Source organism: Mustela lutreola, chromosome 2, assembly GCF_030435805.1.
Source record: "Mustela lutreola isolate mMusLut2 chromosome 2, mMusLut2.pri, whole genome shotgun sequence".
Taxonomy (NCBI): domain Eukaryota; kingdom Metazoa; phylum Chordata; class Mammalia; order Carnivora; family Mustelidae; genus Mustela; species Mustela lutreola.
In genome coordinates this window covers 4,969,191-4,987,331 of record NC_081291.1, presented here as the reverse complement: position 1 = coordinate 4,987,331, position 18,141 = coordinate 4,969,191, and the positions used below count along the sequence as shown (strand labels likewise).

General features: G+C 41.0%; 1 protein-coding gene and 1 pseudogene across 3 annotated transcripts in view; both read left to right on the top strand.

The window, feature by feature from the left end:
• Window positions 1–9,094, top strand: part of LOC131823403 (methyl-CpG-binding domain protein 3-like 2B) — a 34,648-nt gene extending 25,554 nt beyond the window's left edge. For 2 of the 3 annotated variants that reach the window (XM_059159717.1, XM_059159716.1), the window contains exons 3-4: window positions 3,327–3,437; window positions 8,362–9,094. In XM_059159717.1, the coding sequence (XP_059015700.1) occupies window positions 3,327–3,437; window positions 8,362–8,931 (681 nt within the window). In that variant the 3' untranslated portion in view covers window positions 8,932–9,094. The remainder of the gene's footprint in view (window positions 1–3,326; window positions 3,438–8,361) is intronic. The other variant, XM_059159718.1, reaches the window with a different exon arrangement.
• LOC131823073 (large ribosomal subunit protein eL31-like) lies at window positions 9,018–17,844 on the top strand (annotated as a pseudogene).
• The last annotated feature ends 297 nt before the right edge of the window (window positions 17,845–18,141 follow it).

The following is an 18,141-nucleotide window of genomic DNA, read 5'->3' as shown; positions in this document are numbered from 1 at the left end:
GAAGAAGCAAACTCTCCATTGAGCCAGGAGCCCCTATGCGGGGCTCCTTCCCACGAGCCTGGGGTCATGACCTGAGCTGAAAGCAGATGCTTAACCAACTGAGCCACCCAGATGTCCTTCTCTGCTATCTTTATAAAGTTATGCATTACATTTATGGTAGAACCAAAATAAAAATTAAAGTATTTAAGAAGGGACTGATTCCAAAGGGCTGAGTTCCTAAGCCAGAAGACAATTCAAGAGCAAATATCCTAACAAAACTATAGGGTGAACACTACTAGTAAACTCAGGACAGGGTTAAAAGAAAAGTGAGATCAACAGAGGAGCTGAGATGAAATAAGGCAGTCAGAGAAAGACAATTACCATGTGATTTCACTCATATGCAGAATTTAAGAAAAAAATAGATGAACATGGGGGAAAAGAAGGAAAACTAGAATAAGATAAAAACAGAGAGGGAGGCACACTGTAAGAGATTCTTAACTCTAGGAAACAAACTGAGGGCTGATGGAGGGAAGGTGGGTGGATGGATGGGGTAATTGGGTGATGGGCATTAAGGAGGACACCTGATGTAATGAGAGCTGGGTGTTGTATGCAACTGATGAATCACTAAATTCTACCTTTGAAACGAATACTGCAGTATATGTTAATTAAATTTAATTTGAATAAAAAATAATAAAAAAGAACAGCTGTGAGGTCATGGGGAAGAATGATGTCCGAAGTAAAAATACACAATCTGTTCAACATTGATGAAAGACACCAACCCACGGATGTAATTAAATCACCACCCCCTAAACAAAGTCAGGTCACAGGAGACAATAGGGAGATACACCATTGTCTAAAAAACCAAAGTTAAGGTGACGGATTTTGGAGAATGCAGAGGCCAGATAAATAAGAAAAAGGTTAACTAGTGGTATTAAAGCAAATATTAAATAAGTTTGGTATTAACTGAGTGCAATTTTTAAAATGTTAGAAGAAATGTCATATCAAACCCAGAATTCTATACCAACAACAATATTGCCCACAATAAGAACAACTTAAATGAAACATTTCATTGTAAGCAGATTTGATTTAGAAAACAAATACTAGACTAGTTCTTCAACTGAAGAACTAAAGAACTAAGAACTAAAGGAATAGACTCTCAGATTGAAAATCAGGAATGCAAGACTGTTGGTGGGAATACAAGTTTGGTGCAGCCACTTTGGAATACAGTGTGGAGGCTCATCAAAAAGTTAAAAATAGAGCTTCCGTATGACCCTGCAATTATACTGTTGAGTATTTACCCAAAGATACAGCTGTAATGAAAAGAAGGGCCATATGCATCCCAATGTTTGTAGCAGCAATGTCAACAATAGCCAAACGGTGGAAGGACCTGAGATGCCCTTCAACAGATGAAGGCATAAAGAAGATGTGGTTCATATATACAATGGAATATTACTCAGCCATCAGAAAGGATGAATACCCAATACTTGCATCAACATGGATGGAAATGGTGGAGATTATGCTGAATGAAATAAGTCAGGCAGAGAAAGGTAATTATATGGCTTCACTTATTTGTGGAACATAGGGAATAGCATGGAGGACATTAGGAGAAGGAAGGGAAAAATGAAGGTGGAAAATCAGAGGGAGAGACAAACCATGAGAAACTATGGACTCTGGGAATCAAACTGAGGGTTTTAGAGTGGAGGAGGTGGGGGGATGGGTGAGCCCGGTGAGGGTATTAAGGAGGTCACGTATTGCACGGAGCACTGGGTGTTAAATGCAAACAATGAATCATGGAACACTATCTCAAAAACTAATGATGTCCTGTCTGGTGACTAACATTACATAATTTAAAAAAAATGTAAAAAAAGAGACTTTCAAGTTTCTGTGATCCATCTCAAAGTCTGAGAATAGAGCTACCCCATTAAGTGCAGGGCCTGAAAATGACCTGAAAACACTGAACCATGAATCACGCTGGTTTGAGAGGAGTTCTATCCCTGGGCTGTTTAGCTATATGAAATAAATTCCTTTTTCGGCTTAAGCAAAAAAAAAAAAAATAAATAAAAAAATAAAAAAAAATCAGGAATTCCGGAAGGAATGAAGAGAAAGAAAGGAAAATTTACAATTACAAATGAATTTTTTTTGCTTTTTATATTAACATATAATGTATTATTTGCCCCATTGAATCATCAGGCTTCTACATTTCACAGCACTCACCATAGCACATACCCTCCCCCATGTCCATAACCCAGCCACCCTATCCCTACCCCCCAACCCCTGAATTTTTTTTTTTATGAGGCAATTCTAGAAATCTCTCTTAGAGATTAAAATAACATGTAGAATTGAAATGCGTGAGAAGAGTAAAGCAGAAAAGTTATAAATGTAGTTGGAAGTGTTTGAATGTATTAACATTTGGGGAAGGTGGTAAAAGTAGTTGCATTAGACTACGTTAAGAAAAGGACGCATTAAGTAGGCTCCACACCCAGTGTGGAGCACAAGACGGGGCTTGAACTCCCCACCCTAAGATCAAGACTGAGCTGAAATCAAGAGTGAGATGCTTAATGGACTGAGCCACCAGGAGCCCCTCATTAACTACATGGAGATTTGTATATGACTGCAACTGATAAGTTTATTGAGGGAACAATAGAATAATAAAAGATGGGCACCTGGGTGGCTCATTTGTGAAGTGTCTTTAGCTCATGTTATGATCTCAGGGGTCCCCTGTCAGGTTCCCTGCTCAGTGGGGAGCCTGCTTCTCCTCTCCCTTTGCTTGCCACTCCCCCTGCTTGTGCTCTCTTTCTCTCTGTCAAATAAATAATAAATAAAATCTTTAAAAAAACCCAATAGGGAGACAAACCATAAGTGACTCTTAATCTCACAAAACAAACTGAGGGTTGCTGGGGGGAGGGGGTTTGGGAGAAGGGGGTGGTATTATGGACATTGGGGAGGGTATGTGTTTTGGTGAGTGCTGTGAAGTGTGTAAACCTGGTGATTCACAGACCTGTACCCCTGGGGATAAAAATATATGTTTATAAAAAATAAAAAATTATATTAAAAAAAAACCCAATATAGCTCACCTACAAATGTATTCAACGTTTTCATCTACAACAGTATCTGACAGTGTCAAGATCTCCACATATTTGTGTTTTTAAAAAAGTTTGTTTATTTAAGTCATCTCTACAGCCAAAGAGGCAACCCAATGTGGAGTTCAAATTCACAACCCTAAGCCAGCCAGGTGCCCCAATCTTTGTATAAAGATTTAGGAACGTTCGAATCCCATTGATATAAGCCAGGGTATTTCTGCCGGATTATCGGCTGATTGGGTTATCCTCTCCCTTCCTCCATAAAAGGGGAATCAGAAGCAGAAATCTCACACTTTCCAGCAAGCCACCAGCTCTCACATCAGGAGTGCAGCCATGGAAGGACCTGCATCCACGCGTTCTTCCAACCAGCCTGCTTGGGTGAGTGTGGAGTGCATACTGATGGAACCAGGGCCCTTTAGTATACTTAGCCTTATGTGAAACTTCTTTTAAGTGAGAAGACACGAGATTTAAAAATGAGGAGAGACCTTACTGAAAGCTGCTTCTTAGGTGTTAATGTTTTTTGAAGCGATGTTTAATAGTATTGTACTATTTTGCATGTGAAGGTTTTTTGGGCTAATAGGCTAGATATTTTTGTTTTGTGGTTTTGTTTCAACCAACAATATCACCAGGACATGGATGTAGCCTGTGGTCCTGCACTGTTTAAATCATTCCCCTCTCTGGAAAATTCCTTAATTTGCAATGTTCTTGGTCTTTTTTTTTTTTTTAATTCAGTTCTAATCTCTTCATCATCAATAATTGTAATTAATTTCTTTGTTCCGTCATCCCTCCTCACTATCTTCCTCCATTCCTCCTTCTTCCTCTCTCTGTCAACCTTACTGTTTGTCACAGCCATTAACTATACCCGGCATGATATTAGACGTTCATTACTCTTTGTATTAAGTCTTTTGTCTCACCAAGATTAAAATAAACAGGGGCAGTAATTTGTTAAGTTAAATTCTGGATCATGGGTTTTAGTGCACAACTTGGCATGTAATAGGTGTTCTATAAATGGGAGGATCAAGTAGTTTCCCATCCAAACTAGGACCTCTTGAGCATTGAAAGGGTCATTATTAATAATTATGGTAGGAGGGGCACCTGGGTGGCTCAGTTGGTTAAACTCCTGCCTTTGGCTCAGGTCATGATCCCAGGGTCCTAGGGTTAAACCCCATGTCGGGCTCCCTGTGTATTCAGTGGGGAGTCTGCCTCTCTCTCCCCGAAATAAATGAATAAAACTTAAAAAAAATTATGTAAGGATGAATACCCAACTTTTGTATCAACACAGATGGGACTGGAGGAGATTATGCTGAGTGAAATAAGTCAAGCGGAGAGAGTCAATTATCATACGGTTTCACTTACTTGTGGAGCATAAGGAATAACACAGAGGACACTGGGAGATGGAGGGGAGAAGTGAGTTGGGAAAAATCAGAGGGGGAGATGAACCAGGAGAGACTGTGGACTCTGAGAAACAAACTGAGGGTTTTGGAGGGATGGAGGGGGGGATGGGTGAGCCTGGTGGTGGGTATTGAGGAGGGGTACGTACTGCATGGAGCACTGGGAGTGGTGCATAAACAATGAATCTTGGAACTCTGAAAAAATAAAACAGAATTAAAAAAAAGGAAATAAATAATTATGTCAGGACAACTGGAATGATATGGGATTTATGGCTTCCCTTAAAAAAAAGAGAGAAATGGTTGGTTTAAAAAGAAAGGCACACTGATTAAGTTTGCATTTTAAACAGCTTATTGTGATTAGAATCTTCTATGGTACTCCTCCCATATCCCTCATGGTGACATGTTCCAAGACCCTCAGTGGATACCTGAAACCATGGATAGTAGTTAACCCTATGTATATCCTATATATTTTTCCCTATACATACATACTTATGATAAAGTTTAATTTAGAAATCGGGCACAGCAAGAAGTTAACAACAATAATAAAGTAGAATTAAGTATAACCATATATTATAATAATTTATGTGAATGTAGTCTCTCTTGAAATATTTTACTGTACTCCCCTTCTTCTCATGATGATGTGAGATAACAAAACGCCTACATGATGAGATGGAGTCGGGTGAATGACATAGGCACTGTGATGTAGGGTTAGGGTATACTCCTAACCATTCCATCTGGACCTCAGACCACAGTTGACCTTGGTTAACTGAAACTGTGGATAAAGGGAATGCTACAGTGAATTCCAGGGAGAAAGGATAAAAAAAAAAAAATCTTAGGCAGTCAGTGATCATTTAGTGCAGTCTGGCACCATAGAGATGATCTTGCTGTATAATAGTGGTTGAGTGAATTTATTTGAAAAATCTAGAAAGTTTTTTTTTTTTTTAGTTTGAATAATTTCTTTCAGTAAATATAACTTAGTGCCTTCTAAGGCAAAACAAGTGGATACTGGTATAAAACATTAAGGTTCATATTAATCATCTCTTCACTGAATATCCATTTATAGAAAAGCAATATGAGGGGCACCTGGGTGGCTTATTTGAGCGTCTGCCCTCTGCTCAGGTCATGATCTAAGGGTCCTGGGATTGAGCTCTGAATTGGGCTTCCTGCTCAGCCGGGAGCCTGCTTCTCCCTTTCCCTTCCCCTGGTTTGTCTCTCTCTCACGTTTTCCTCTCAATAAATAAGTAAAATCTTAAAAAAAAAGAAAAACTATATGAGAGAGATAATACATATACTAGTGAGTATTGAAAAAAATTAACACAGAAAATGTAATTCTGATGGCTGAATCAGAAAGATCGCTGGAGAAATGGTGTTTTGTGGGGAAACTGAAATGTGCTCAAGAATTATTCAGAAGTTGAGAGTCTTATTATTTATTTGATTTTTAAAATTTTTATTTAAATTCAATTTAGTTAATATATAGTATATTATTAGTTTCGGGGGTAGAATTCAGAGATTCATCAGTTGCGTGTAACACCCAGTGCTCATTACATCAAGTGCCCTCCTTAATGCCCATCACGCCATTACCCCACCCCCACCTCCCCTCCAGCAACCCTCGGTTCAGTTTTCTAGAGTTAAGAGTCTCTTCTGGCTTGCCTCCCTCTCTGTTTTTCTCGTATTTTATTTTTCCTTCCATTCCTACATGTTCATCTGTTTTGTTTCTTAAATCCCACATATGAGTGGGAGCATATGGTATTTATCTTTCTCTTGACTGGCTTATTTTGCTTAGCATAATGCCCTCTAGTTCTATCCACATTGTTACAAATGGTAAGATTTCATTCTTTTTGATGGCTGAGTAATATTCCATTATAGCATTTTTATCCATTCATCTGTTGATGGACACCTGGGCTCTTCCCATAGTTTGGCTGTTGTGGACATTGCTGCTGTAAACATTGGGGTGCATGTGCCCCTTCGAATCACTAAACAGTGATTATCTTTTGGATAGTGATATATTCTTTGGCTAAGTGATTTATCCAAAGTGATATATCCTTTGGATAAATACCTAGTAGTCAATTGCTGAGTCATAGGGTAGTTCTATTTTTAACTTTTTGAGAAATCTCCATACCATTCTCCAGAGTGGCTGCACCAGTTTGCATTCCCACCAACAGTGCTAGAGGGTTCCCTTTTCTCTATATCCTCACCAACATCTGTTTCCTGAGTTGTTAATTTTAGCCCTTCTGACCAGTGTCAGGTGGAATCTCATGTGGTTTTGATGTCTATTTCCCTGATGCCAAGTGATTTTGAGCAGTTTTTCATGTGTCTGTTGTTCATTTGTATGTCTTTTTTGGAGAAATGTCTGTTTATGTCTTCTCCCCATTTCTTTTTTATTTTTTTATTTTTTATAAACATATATTTTTATCCCCAGGGGTACAGATCTGTGAATCACCAGGTTTACACACTTCACAGCACTCACCAAAGCACATACCCTCCCCAATGTCCATAATCCCACCCCCTTCTCCCAAACCCCCTCCCCCCAGCAACCCTCAGTTTGTTTTGTGAGATTAAGAGTCACTTATGGTTTGTCTCCCTCCCAATCCCATCTTGTTTCATTTATTCTTCTCGTACCCACTTAAGCCCCCATGTTGCATCACCACTTCCTCATATCAGTTCTCCCCATTTCTTGACTGGATTTTTGTTTTGTTTTTGGGTGTTGAGTTTGTTAGATGGATTCAGGACTCATTATTATGAGTGTGAGGTGGCTGGTGGCCGGAGTGACACTCAGGTTTAGACAGGACATTGTATTAGCAGCGGGTTTGGGGACACTTTGATAAAAATGAATTATTTGGGGAATTGGTTGGTTCAACTTGGGATCTGGTCACTGTGAGTGGAGTCGTCAGTATTATCACCAGAGAGGTGAGTGGGAGGATGGCACTGGGTATCAGGGTTGGAGTTAGATCTGTGCTGATTCTATGGGCATTTCTAGTTCTATGGGCTAATGGTATTTGAAATCAAGGAAATGGAAGGATGGCCTATACAGGGGTGTGGATGAACAAATGTGAAAGCAGGACTGATTTCTAAGAAGCATCGATCATTGTGTTAAGTCAGAGGAACTGACATTAACAGGGAGGAGAAGAGAAGGAAGAATATCAGGGAGAATGTTTTGCACCAGAGCCTTGAAGAGTGGTTTACAATAGAGATATTTGTACAAAAAAAAAAAAAAAAAAAAAAAAAGTGGAACTGTGTGATGGGACTATGGTGTTTTTGAGTTACTTATTTATGAACAGGAAGATAGTTGAGTGAATATGGGATTTCGGTGTGCAAGTCAAAGAAATTGAGTATCTCAGGGTTGGGAGGGACATAAAACCACTGAAGATGAGGCACGAAAGCTGAGAATGCCAGGAGGTAGGGTGTCTTAAAGCATAGTAAACTGAAAACCTGAAGTCTTGGGATGCAAAGAAATCTATGATCCTTGTGCCCAAATAACGGTGGGTCAGGGGGTACCAGCATGTGTGTGGTTGACACTGACACGAGTGGGAAATGGGAAACATCCTCTAGGGAACATGGTGGAGGAGAAAGGGTCTGGAGTTGGCACTGGGTAATGACCTCAAACTTTCTGTCCTTGACTTATGTCTGCTTGATGGTGTCCCAGAACTAATTGTCAGTGTGTGGCACCCGCACCCGCAGCATCAGCACCACCTGGGAACCCTTGGGAATGTAGATTCCTGGCCCCACCCCACACCTACTTGGCTTAAGGTCCAGAAACCTACGTTTTAGCAAATCCCTAGATGATTGCGATGCCCATACTTCCCCGTGGAGAGAGGAGGGTGGAAAATCCAAATGAGTGGAGAACGTTCTTTGTGGCTGGTGGTCCTCATCTCTCATTTTATTCACATATCATACTTCTTTTTTTTTCAAAGAGCAAGCTCAAAAGAAACATGATGCTCCAGACCATAGAGAAGAAAAGACAAGTCCATTTAACCAAGGCCAAGAAAAGACATCATGAAAGAATTGCACCTCCTACAAGGCTGACCAGTTGCATTTTTAAAAGGCCAGTCACAAGCATAACTTCTCATCCTGGCAATGAGGTCAGGTATAATCAATGGGACAGGACCTTGGAGAAGCCCCAGCAAATCTCTGCATACAGCAGACTGCAGGGACTCCAAGCCCACAGCAGTGAAGGAGAACTTTTAAGTACTTTGGACTTCATAAGTACCTCACAAGTCATTGCACTAGGCAGTGCGGATGGAGGGTCTCTACCTAGTGGCCCTGGGCCCAGCATGGTACCATTTTGGGCAGGGATGGTCCCAGGAGCGGGTCTCCATCTCCCACCACCCATCTGCAGACAGCAAGTAACACCTGGAGATATCCGGAGGCAGACTTGGAAAGTGAAAAAATCAAGAGAGAGACTGGCTAAGGCCTTGAGGGCAGACAGGCTTGCCAGGGAGGTGGAGAGAGCCAGAAGCGAAGAGAAACGTTCTGACAACTAGAGGAAACGTTGGAAAAGGTTGTGTGGGGGAAGGATCCAGTAGGGTGCTTCACTGCGAGACAGCCCCCAGTTTCACTTCCCGTCACGATGTCTATCTTGTTTCTTGCTCTATACCACTGTGCTGTGCTTTGTTACATCAAAATGGTACTTCATTAAACTCTTGAGAGACAAGGTTGTGAAAGAGTAGAGTGGTGGTTTTGTGGGTAAGAGATTGGATTTCATGTGGAATAAGTCAGAGAAACAGAGATTATACGGTTTCATTTATATGTGGCACATAAGGAATAATGCAGAGGACAGTAGGGGTTGGGGGAAAACTGAATGCGAAGAAATCAGAGAGGGAGACGGACCACATGAGACTCTTGACACCAGGAAACAAAACTGAGGGTTGTAGAAAAGGAGAAGGGTAGGGAGATGAGGTAACTGGGTGATGGGTATTAAGGGGAGGGCATGTGGTGTGATGAGCAATGGGTGTTATACTGAACTGATGAATCATTGAACATTCTATCAAAACCCAATGATGTATGATATCCTGGCTAATTGAATTTAAATAAAAAAGAAATAAGAAATAAAAGGAAAAAAGAAAGAATCCTTGCTAGCAGGCTCCCTGCCTTCGCCCCGAATGAAAATTGTCCACCCCACAGCACAGGACACATTGAAATTATTCAATAGACAATTCATTTCACTTATAAACAATGTATCCAGTAAACATTATAATCATTTATGGTGAACAAATAATTGATAGAATAAAGGTGTCACATCACAGAAGTCAGAGGGGGAGACAGTCTCACTAGGGTCAGGAAGGAAAAGAAGTAATGTGATTCTGGAAGATTCTGGCGTTTTCTGGACTTTTTAAACTTTTTGGTAGAGTAGTTTATTTATTTATTTCTTTTCAGTATAACAGAAATCACTGTTTATGCACCACATCCAGTGCTCCATGCAATACGTGCCCTCCTTAATACCCACCCCCCCCCACCGCCCCTTCAAAACCCTCAGATAGTTTTAGCAGAGATGGGGAAGGAAGCCTGATTTCAGAGGGTCAAAGACTGAAAAACAAAAGGTTAGAGAGTGAGTGGAAGTGGACAGCTATGCCTCAGACAGCTGTACTCCGTGCCTCCTACAATAGGCACTGGATTTAACAGTGGAAAACTCCCTCCTAGAGCCAGCAGGTTTGGTGGAGGCTGATTCCACCCCAGAACAGGGACAGGTCTGACTCTTCAGTGTGAGTTAATCTGCATATTCCAGATTCTCAGTGTCTTGGGATAGGACATTCTCACTCTGGTCCAGCAGGATCCAGGCACAGAGCCCTTTATGGAGCATGAGGTGGAACCCAGTATCCAGGGCTCTTACCTGCCAGACCTGGCATTCTGGGAGGTGGAGCTGAGTGAGGTCACAGTGTAGGAGTGGCTGCCTGGGTTTCAGACCACCTGGGAGGACCGCATAGTAGAAGTGGGCATGGGGGTGGGCAGGACAAGACCCCTCATTTGTATTCTGCAAGTATCTATGTCTGGACATCATCTATTCAAGTTCCATCAACATAGCTGAGTTCTACCCTCATTGAATCTTTGCTATTTTTATTTTCTATTAAATCATTTTATCTTTTTTTTTTAAATTTTTTATTTTTTATAAACATATTTTTATCCCCAGGGGTACAGGTCGGTGAATTACCAGGTTTACACACTTCACAGCACTCACCAAAGCACATACCCTCCCCAATGTCCATAATCCCACCCCCTTCTCCCAAACCCCCTCCCCCCAGCAACCCTCAGTTTGTTTTGTGAGATTAAGAGTCACTTATGGTTTGTCTCCCTCCCAATCCCATCTTGTTTCATTGATTCTTCTCCTACTCACTTAAGCCCCCATGTTGCATCACCACTTCCTCATATCAGGGAGATCATATGATAGTTGTCTTTCTCCGCTTGACTTATTTCGCTAAGCATGATATGCTCTAGTTCCATCCATGTTGTCGCAAATGGCAAGATTTCATTTCTTTTGATGGCTGCATAGTATTCCATTGTGTGTATATACCACATCTTCTTGATCCATTCATCTGTTGATAGACATCTAGGTTCTTTCCATAGTTTGGCTATTGTGGACATTGCTGCTATAAACATGCGGGTGCATGTGTCCCTTTGGATCACTACATTTGTATCTTTAGGGTAAATACCCAATAGTGCAATTGCTGGGTCCTAGGGCAGTTCTATTTTCAACATTTTGAGGAACCTCCATGCTGTTTTCCAGAGTGGCTGCACCAGCTTGCATTCCCACCAACAGTGTAGGAGGGTTCCCCTTTCTCCGCATCCTCACCAGCATCTGTCATTTCCTGACTTGTTGATTTTAGCCATTCTGATTGGTGTGAGGTGATATCTCATTGTGGTTTTTTTTTTTTTTTTTAATTGTGACTCTTAATCTCATTGTGGTTTTGATTTGTATTTCCCTGATGCCAAGTGATATGGAGCACTTTTTCATGTGTCTGTTGGCCATCTGGATGTCTTCTTTGCAGAAATGTCTGTTCATGTCCTCTGCCCATTTCTTGATTGGATTATTTGTTCTTTGGGTGTTGAGTTTGCTAAGTTCTTTATAGATTCTGGACACTAGTCCTTTATCTGATATGTCGTTTGCAAATATCTTCTCCCATTCTGTCAGTTGTCTTTTGATTTTGTTAACTGTTTCCTTTGCTGTGCAAAAGCTTTTGATCTTGATGAAATCCCAATAGTTCATTTTTTCCCTTGCTTCCCTTGCCTTTTGTGTTGTTCCTAGGAAGATGTTGCTGCGGCAGAGGTCGAAGAGGTTGCTGCCCGTGTTCTCCTCAAGGATTTTGATGGATTCCTTTCGCACATTGAGGTCCTTCATCCATTTTGAGTCTATTTTTGTGTGTGGTGTAAGGAAATGGTCCAATTTCATTTTTCTGCATGTGGCTGTCCAATTTTCCCAGCACCATTTATTGAAGAGGCTGTCTTTTTTCCATTGGACATTCTTTCCTGCTTTGTCGAAAATTAGTTGACCATAGATTTGAGGGTCTATTTCTGGGCTCTCTATTCTGTTCCATTGATCTATGTGTCTGTTTTTGTGCCAGTACCATGCTGTCTTGATGATGACAGCTTTGTAATAGAGCTTGAAGTCCGGAATTGTGATGCCACCAACGTTGGCTTTCTTTTTCAATATCCCTTTGGCTATTCGAGATCTTTTCTGGTTCCATATAAATTTTAGCATTATTTGTTCCATTTCTTTGAAAAAGATGGATGGTACTTTGATAGGAATTGCATTAAATGTGTAGATTGCTTTAGGTAGCATAGATATTTTCACAATATTTATTCTTCCAATCCAGGAGCATGGAACATTTTTCCATTTCTTTGTGTCTTCCTCAATTTCTTTCATGAGTACTTTATAGTTTTCTGAGTATAGATTCTGTGTCTCTTTGGTTAGGTTTATTCCTAGGTATCTTATGGTTTTGGATGCAATTGTAAATGGGATTGACTCCTTAATATCTCTTTCTTCTGTCTTGCTGTTGGTGTAGAGAAATGCAACTGATTTCTGTGCATTGATTTTATATCCTGACACTTTACTGAATTCCTGTATAAGTTCTAGCAGTTTTGGAGTGGAGTCTTTTGGGTTTTCCACATAGAGTATCATATCATCTGCGAAGAGTGATAATTTGACTTCTTCTTTGCCGATTTGGATGCCTTTAATTTCCTTTTGTTGTCTGATTGCTGAGGCTAGGACCTCTAGTACTATGTTGAATAGCAGTGGTGATAATGGACATCCCTGCCGTGTTCCTGACCTTAGCGGAAAAGCTTTCAGTTTTTCTCCATTGAGAATGATATTTGCGGTGGGTTTTTCATAGATGGCTTTGATGATATTGAGGTATGTGCCCTCTATCCCTACACTTTGAAGAGTTTTGATCAGGAAGGGATGCTGTACTTTGTCAAATGCTTTTTTCAGCATCTATTGAGAGTATCATATGGTTCTTGTTCTTTCTTTTATTGATGTGTTGTATCACATTGACTGATTTGCGGATGTTGAACCAACCTTGCAGCCCTGGAATAAATCCCACTTGGTCGTGGTGAATAATCTTTTTAATGTACTGTTGAATCCTATTGGCTAGTATTTTGTTGAGTATTTTTGCATCTGTGTTCATCAAGGATATCAGTCTATAGCTCTCTTTTTTGGTGGGATCCTTGTCTGGTTTTGGGATCAAGGTGATGCTGGCCTCATAAAATGAGTTTGGAAGTTTTCCTTCCATTTCTATTTTTTGGAACAGTTTCAGGAGAATAGGAATTAGTTCTTCTTTAAATGTTTGGTAGAAATCCCCCGGAAAGCCGTCTGGCCCTGGGCTTTTGTTTGTTTGGAGATTTTTAATGACTGTTTCAATCTCCTTACTGGTTATGGGTCTGTTCAGGCTTTCTATTTCTTCCTGGTTCAGTTGTGGTAGTTTATATGTTTCTAGGAATGCATCCATTTCTTCCAGATTGTCAAATTTATTGCCGTAGAGTTGCTCATAGTATGTTCTTATAATAGTTTGTATTTCTTTGGTGTTAGTTGTGATCTCTCCTCTTTCATTCATGATTTTATTTGTTTGGGTTCTTTCTTTTTTCTTTTTGATAAGTCGGGCCAGGGGTTTATCAATTTTATTAATTCTTTCAAAGAACCAGCTCCTAGTTTCGTTGATTTGTTCTATTGTTTTTTTGGTTTCTATTTCATTGATTTCTGCTCTGATCTTTATGATTTCTCTTCTCCTGCTGGGCTTAGGGTTTCTTTCTTGTTCTTTCTCCAGCTCCTTTAGGTGTAGGGTTAGGTTGTGTACCCGAGACCTTTCTTGTTTCTTGAGAAAGGCTTGTACCGCTATATATTTTCCTCTCAGGACTGCCTTTGTTGTGTCCCACAGATTTTGAACCGTTGTATTTTCATTATCATTTGTTTCCATGATTTTTTTCAATTCTTCTTTAATTTCCCGGTTGACCCATTCATTCTTTAGAAGGATACTGTTTAGTCTCCATGTATTTGGGTTCTTTCCAAACTTCCTTTTGTGGTTGAGTTCTAGCTTTAGAGCATTGTGGTCTGAAAATATGCAGGGAATGATCCCAATCTTTTGACACCGGTTGAGTCCTGATTTAGGACCAAGGATGTGATCTATTCTGGAGAATGTTCCATGTGCACTAGAGAAGAATGTGTATTCTGTTGCTTTGGGATGAAATATTCTGAATATATCTGTGATGTCCATCTGGTCCAGTGTGTCGTTTAAGGCCTTTATTTCCTTGCTGATCTTTTGCTTGGATGACCTGTCCATTTCAGTGAGGGGAGTGTTAAAGTCCCCTACTATTATTGTATTATTGTTGATGTGTTTCTTTGATTTTGTTATTAATTGGTTTATATAGTTGGCTGCTCCCACGTTGGGGGCATAGATATTTAAAATTTTTAGATCTTCTTGTTGGACAGACCCTTTGAGTATGATATAGTGTCCTTCCTCATCTCTTATTATAGTCTTTGGCTTAAAATCTAATTGATCTGATATAAGGATTGCCACTCCTGCTTTCTTCTGATGTCCATTAGCATGGTAAATTCTTTTCCACCCCCTCACTTTAAACCTGGAGGTGTCTTCGGGCTTAAAATGAGTTTCTTGGAGGCAACATATAGATGGGTTTTGTTTTTTTATCCATTCTGATACCCTGTGTCTTTTGACAGGGGCATTTAGCACATTAACATTCAGGGTAACTATTGAGAGATATGAATTTAGTGCCATTGTATTGCCTGTAAGGTGACTGTTACTGTATATGGTCTCTGTTCCTTTCTGATCTACCACGTGTAGGCTCTCTCTTTGCTTAGAGGACCTCTTTCAATATTTCCTGTAGAGCTGGTTTGGTATTTGCAAATTCTTTCAGTTTTTGTTTGTCCTGGAAGCTTTTAATCTCTCCTTCTATTTTCAATGATAGCCTAGCTGGATATAGTATTCTTGGCTGCATGTTTTTCTCGTTTAGTGCTCTGAAAATATCATGCCAGCTCTTTCTGGCCTGCCAGGTCTCTGTGGATAAGTCAGCTGCCAATCTAATATTTTTACCATTGTATGTTACAGACTTCTTTTCCCGGGCTGCTTTCAGGATTTTCTCTTTGTCACTGAGACTTGTAAATTTTACTATCAGGTGGCGGGGTGTCGGCCTATTCTTATTGATTTTGAGGGGCGTTCTCTGAACCTCCTGAATTTTGATGCTCATTCCCTTTGCCATATTGGGGAAATTCTCCCCAATAATTCTCTCCAGTATACCTTCTGCTCTCCTCTCTCTTTCTTCTTCTTCTGGAATCCCAATTATTCTAATGTTGTTTCATCTTATGGTGTCACTTATCTCTCGAATTCTCCCCTCGTGGTCCAGTAGCTGTTTGTCCCTCTTTTGCTCAGCTTCTTTATTTTCTGTCATTTGGTCTTCTATATCACTAATTCTTTCTTCTGCCTCATTTATCCTAGCAGTTAGAGCCTCCATTTTTGATTGCACCTCATTAATAGCTTTTTTGATTTCAACTTGGTTAGATTTTAGTTCTTTTATTTCTCCAGAAAGGGCTTTTATATCTCTCGAGAGGGTTTCTCTAATATCTTCCATGCCTTTTTCGAGCCCGGCTAGAACCTTGAGAATTGTCATTCTGAACTCTAGATCTGACATATTACCAATGTCTGTATTGATTAGGTCCCTAGCCTTTGGTACTGCCTCTTGTTCTTTTTTTTGTGTTGAATTTTTACGTCTTGTCATTTTGTCCAGATAAGAGTAAATGAAGGGGCAAGTAAAATACTAAAAGGGTGGCAACAACCCCAGGAAAATATGCTTTAACCAAATTAGAAGAGATCCAAAATCGTGAGTGGGGAGAAAGGGGATAAAAAGAGGTTCAAAAAGGAAGAAAGAAAAAAAAAAAAGAAAAAAGAAAAAAAAAGAAAAGAAAAGAATTTTTTAAAAAAGAAAACACCTAAGAAAAATGTAAAAAAGAAAAAATATATATATTAGATAAACTAGTAAAAAATCGTTAAAAAAGAAAAAGGTAACAGTTAAAAAAAAATTTTACCCGAAGGCGAGAATAAAAAAAAAAAAAAAAAAGAAAAAGAAAAAAAAAACAAAAAATGAAAAAGAAAAAATTAAGTTAACTGCAAGACTGAAAAAAAATCACAGGAAAAAAGCCATGAGTTCCATGCTTGGCTTTCTCCTCCTCTGGAATTCTGCTGCTCTCCTTGGTATTGAAACCGCACTCCTTGGTAGGTGAACTTGGTCTCGGCTGGATTTCTTGTTGATCTTCTGGGGGAGGGGCCTGTTGTAGTGATTCTCAAGTGTCTTTGCCCCAGGCGGAATTACATCGCCCTTACCCGGGGCCGGGGTGAGTAATCCGCTCGGGTTTGCTTTCAGGAGCTTTTGTTCCCTGAGCGCTTTCCGTAGAGTTATGGAGGACGGGAATACAAATGGCGGCCTCCTGGTCTCCGGCCCGGAGGAGCCGAGAGCCCAGGGCCCCACTCCTCAGTGTGCCCTCAGAGAACAGCGCCCAGTTACTCCCGTCTGCCTGACCTCCGGCCGCGCTCCGAGCTCACTGAGCCTGCGACCGGTTCAAGGTAACACCGAGCTGTGAGCTTACTGTCGGCTCTGTCTCTGTAGCCGGCTTTCCCGTTCCAATAGCCGCAAGCTCTGCGACACTCAGACACCCCCGATCCTTCTGTGACCCTGCGGGACCTGAGGCCACGCTGACCCCGCGTGGGCTTCGCCCCGGTTTAGCCTCTGGAGCGATGTCCCTCAGCGGAACAGACTTTTGAAAGTCCCGATTTTGTGCGCGGTTGCTCCGCCGCTTGCCGGGAGCCGCCCCCCCCCCCCCCCCCCCCGGGGTCTATCTTCCTGTCGCTTTGGATTCACTTCTCCGCCGGTCCTACCTTTCAGAAAGTGGTTGTTTTTCTGTTTCCAGAATTGCTGTTCTTCTTCTCTTCGATCTGCCGATGGATTTTCAGGTGTTTGCAATCTTTAGATAAGCTATCTAGCTGATTTCCGGCTAGCTGAAGCAGTCTCAGCTTGCTACTTCTCCGCCATCTTGACTCCTCCTCCAAATCATTTTATCTTAATTTAATTTAATTTATTTTTTGGAGGAGTAAATTATTTATTTTTTAATTTAAATTCAATCAGCCAACATAAAGTACATCATTAGTTTCAGATGTAGTGTTCAAGAATTCAGTTGCAGGTAACACCCAGGCTCATCTTTTACGTTAATTTCTGTTGGGTTTTTCCCTCCCATGCATTTAAATTATTCCTGACTGGTTTCCAGATGTAGGCTAAATTTCAGGGAGTGAAGCTGAAAAACGAAGGGGTTCCTTCCCAACCCGGGCCCAGCAGAGTGGCTCTCACAAAGAAGGGTGGTAAGAAGAAGGGCCGTTCTGCCATCAGCGAGGTAGTGACCCGAGAGTACACCACCAACATTCACAAGCTCATGCATGGAGTGGGTTTCGAGAAGTGTGCCTCTTGAGCACTCAGAGAGATCTGGAAATTTGCCATGAAAGAGATGGGACCTCCAGATGTGCATGTTGATGCCAGGCTCAACAAAGCTGTCTGGGCCAAAAGAATAAGGAATATTCTAGGGACGCCTGGGTGGCTCAGTTGGTTGAGCGGCTGCCTTCGGCTCAGGTCATGATCCCGGTGTCCTGGGATCGAGTCCCACATCGGGCTCCTTGCTCAGCAGGGAGCCTGCTTCTCCCTCTACCTCTACCTGCCATTCTGTCTGCCTGTGCTCACTCTCTCCCCCTCTCTCTCTCTCTGATAAATAAATAAAATCTTTAAAAAAAAAAAAAAAAGAATAAGGAATATTCTAGACAGTATCCATGTGCGGCTGTCCAGAAAAATGTAGTGAGGGTGAAGATTCACCAAAGAAGTTCTATATGTTGGTTATCTATGTACGTGTTACCACTTAAAAAAAATCTACAGATAGGGGCACCTGGGTGGCTCAGTGGGTTAAAGCCTCTGCCTTCAGTTCAGGTCATGATCTCAGGGTCCTGGGATCGAGCCCCGCATTGGGCTCCCTGCTGGGCGGGGAGCCTGCTTCCTCCTCTCTCTCTGCCTGCCTCTCTGCCTGCTTGTGATCTCTGTCTGTCAAATAAATAAATAAAATCTTTTTAAAAAAATTTTATTTATTTGACAGAGATCACAAGTAGTTAGAGAGGCAGGCAGATTGAGAGAGAGAGGAGGAAGCAGGCTCCCTGCTGAGCAGA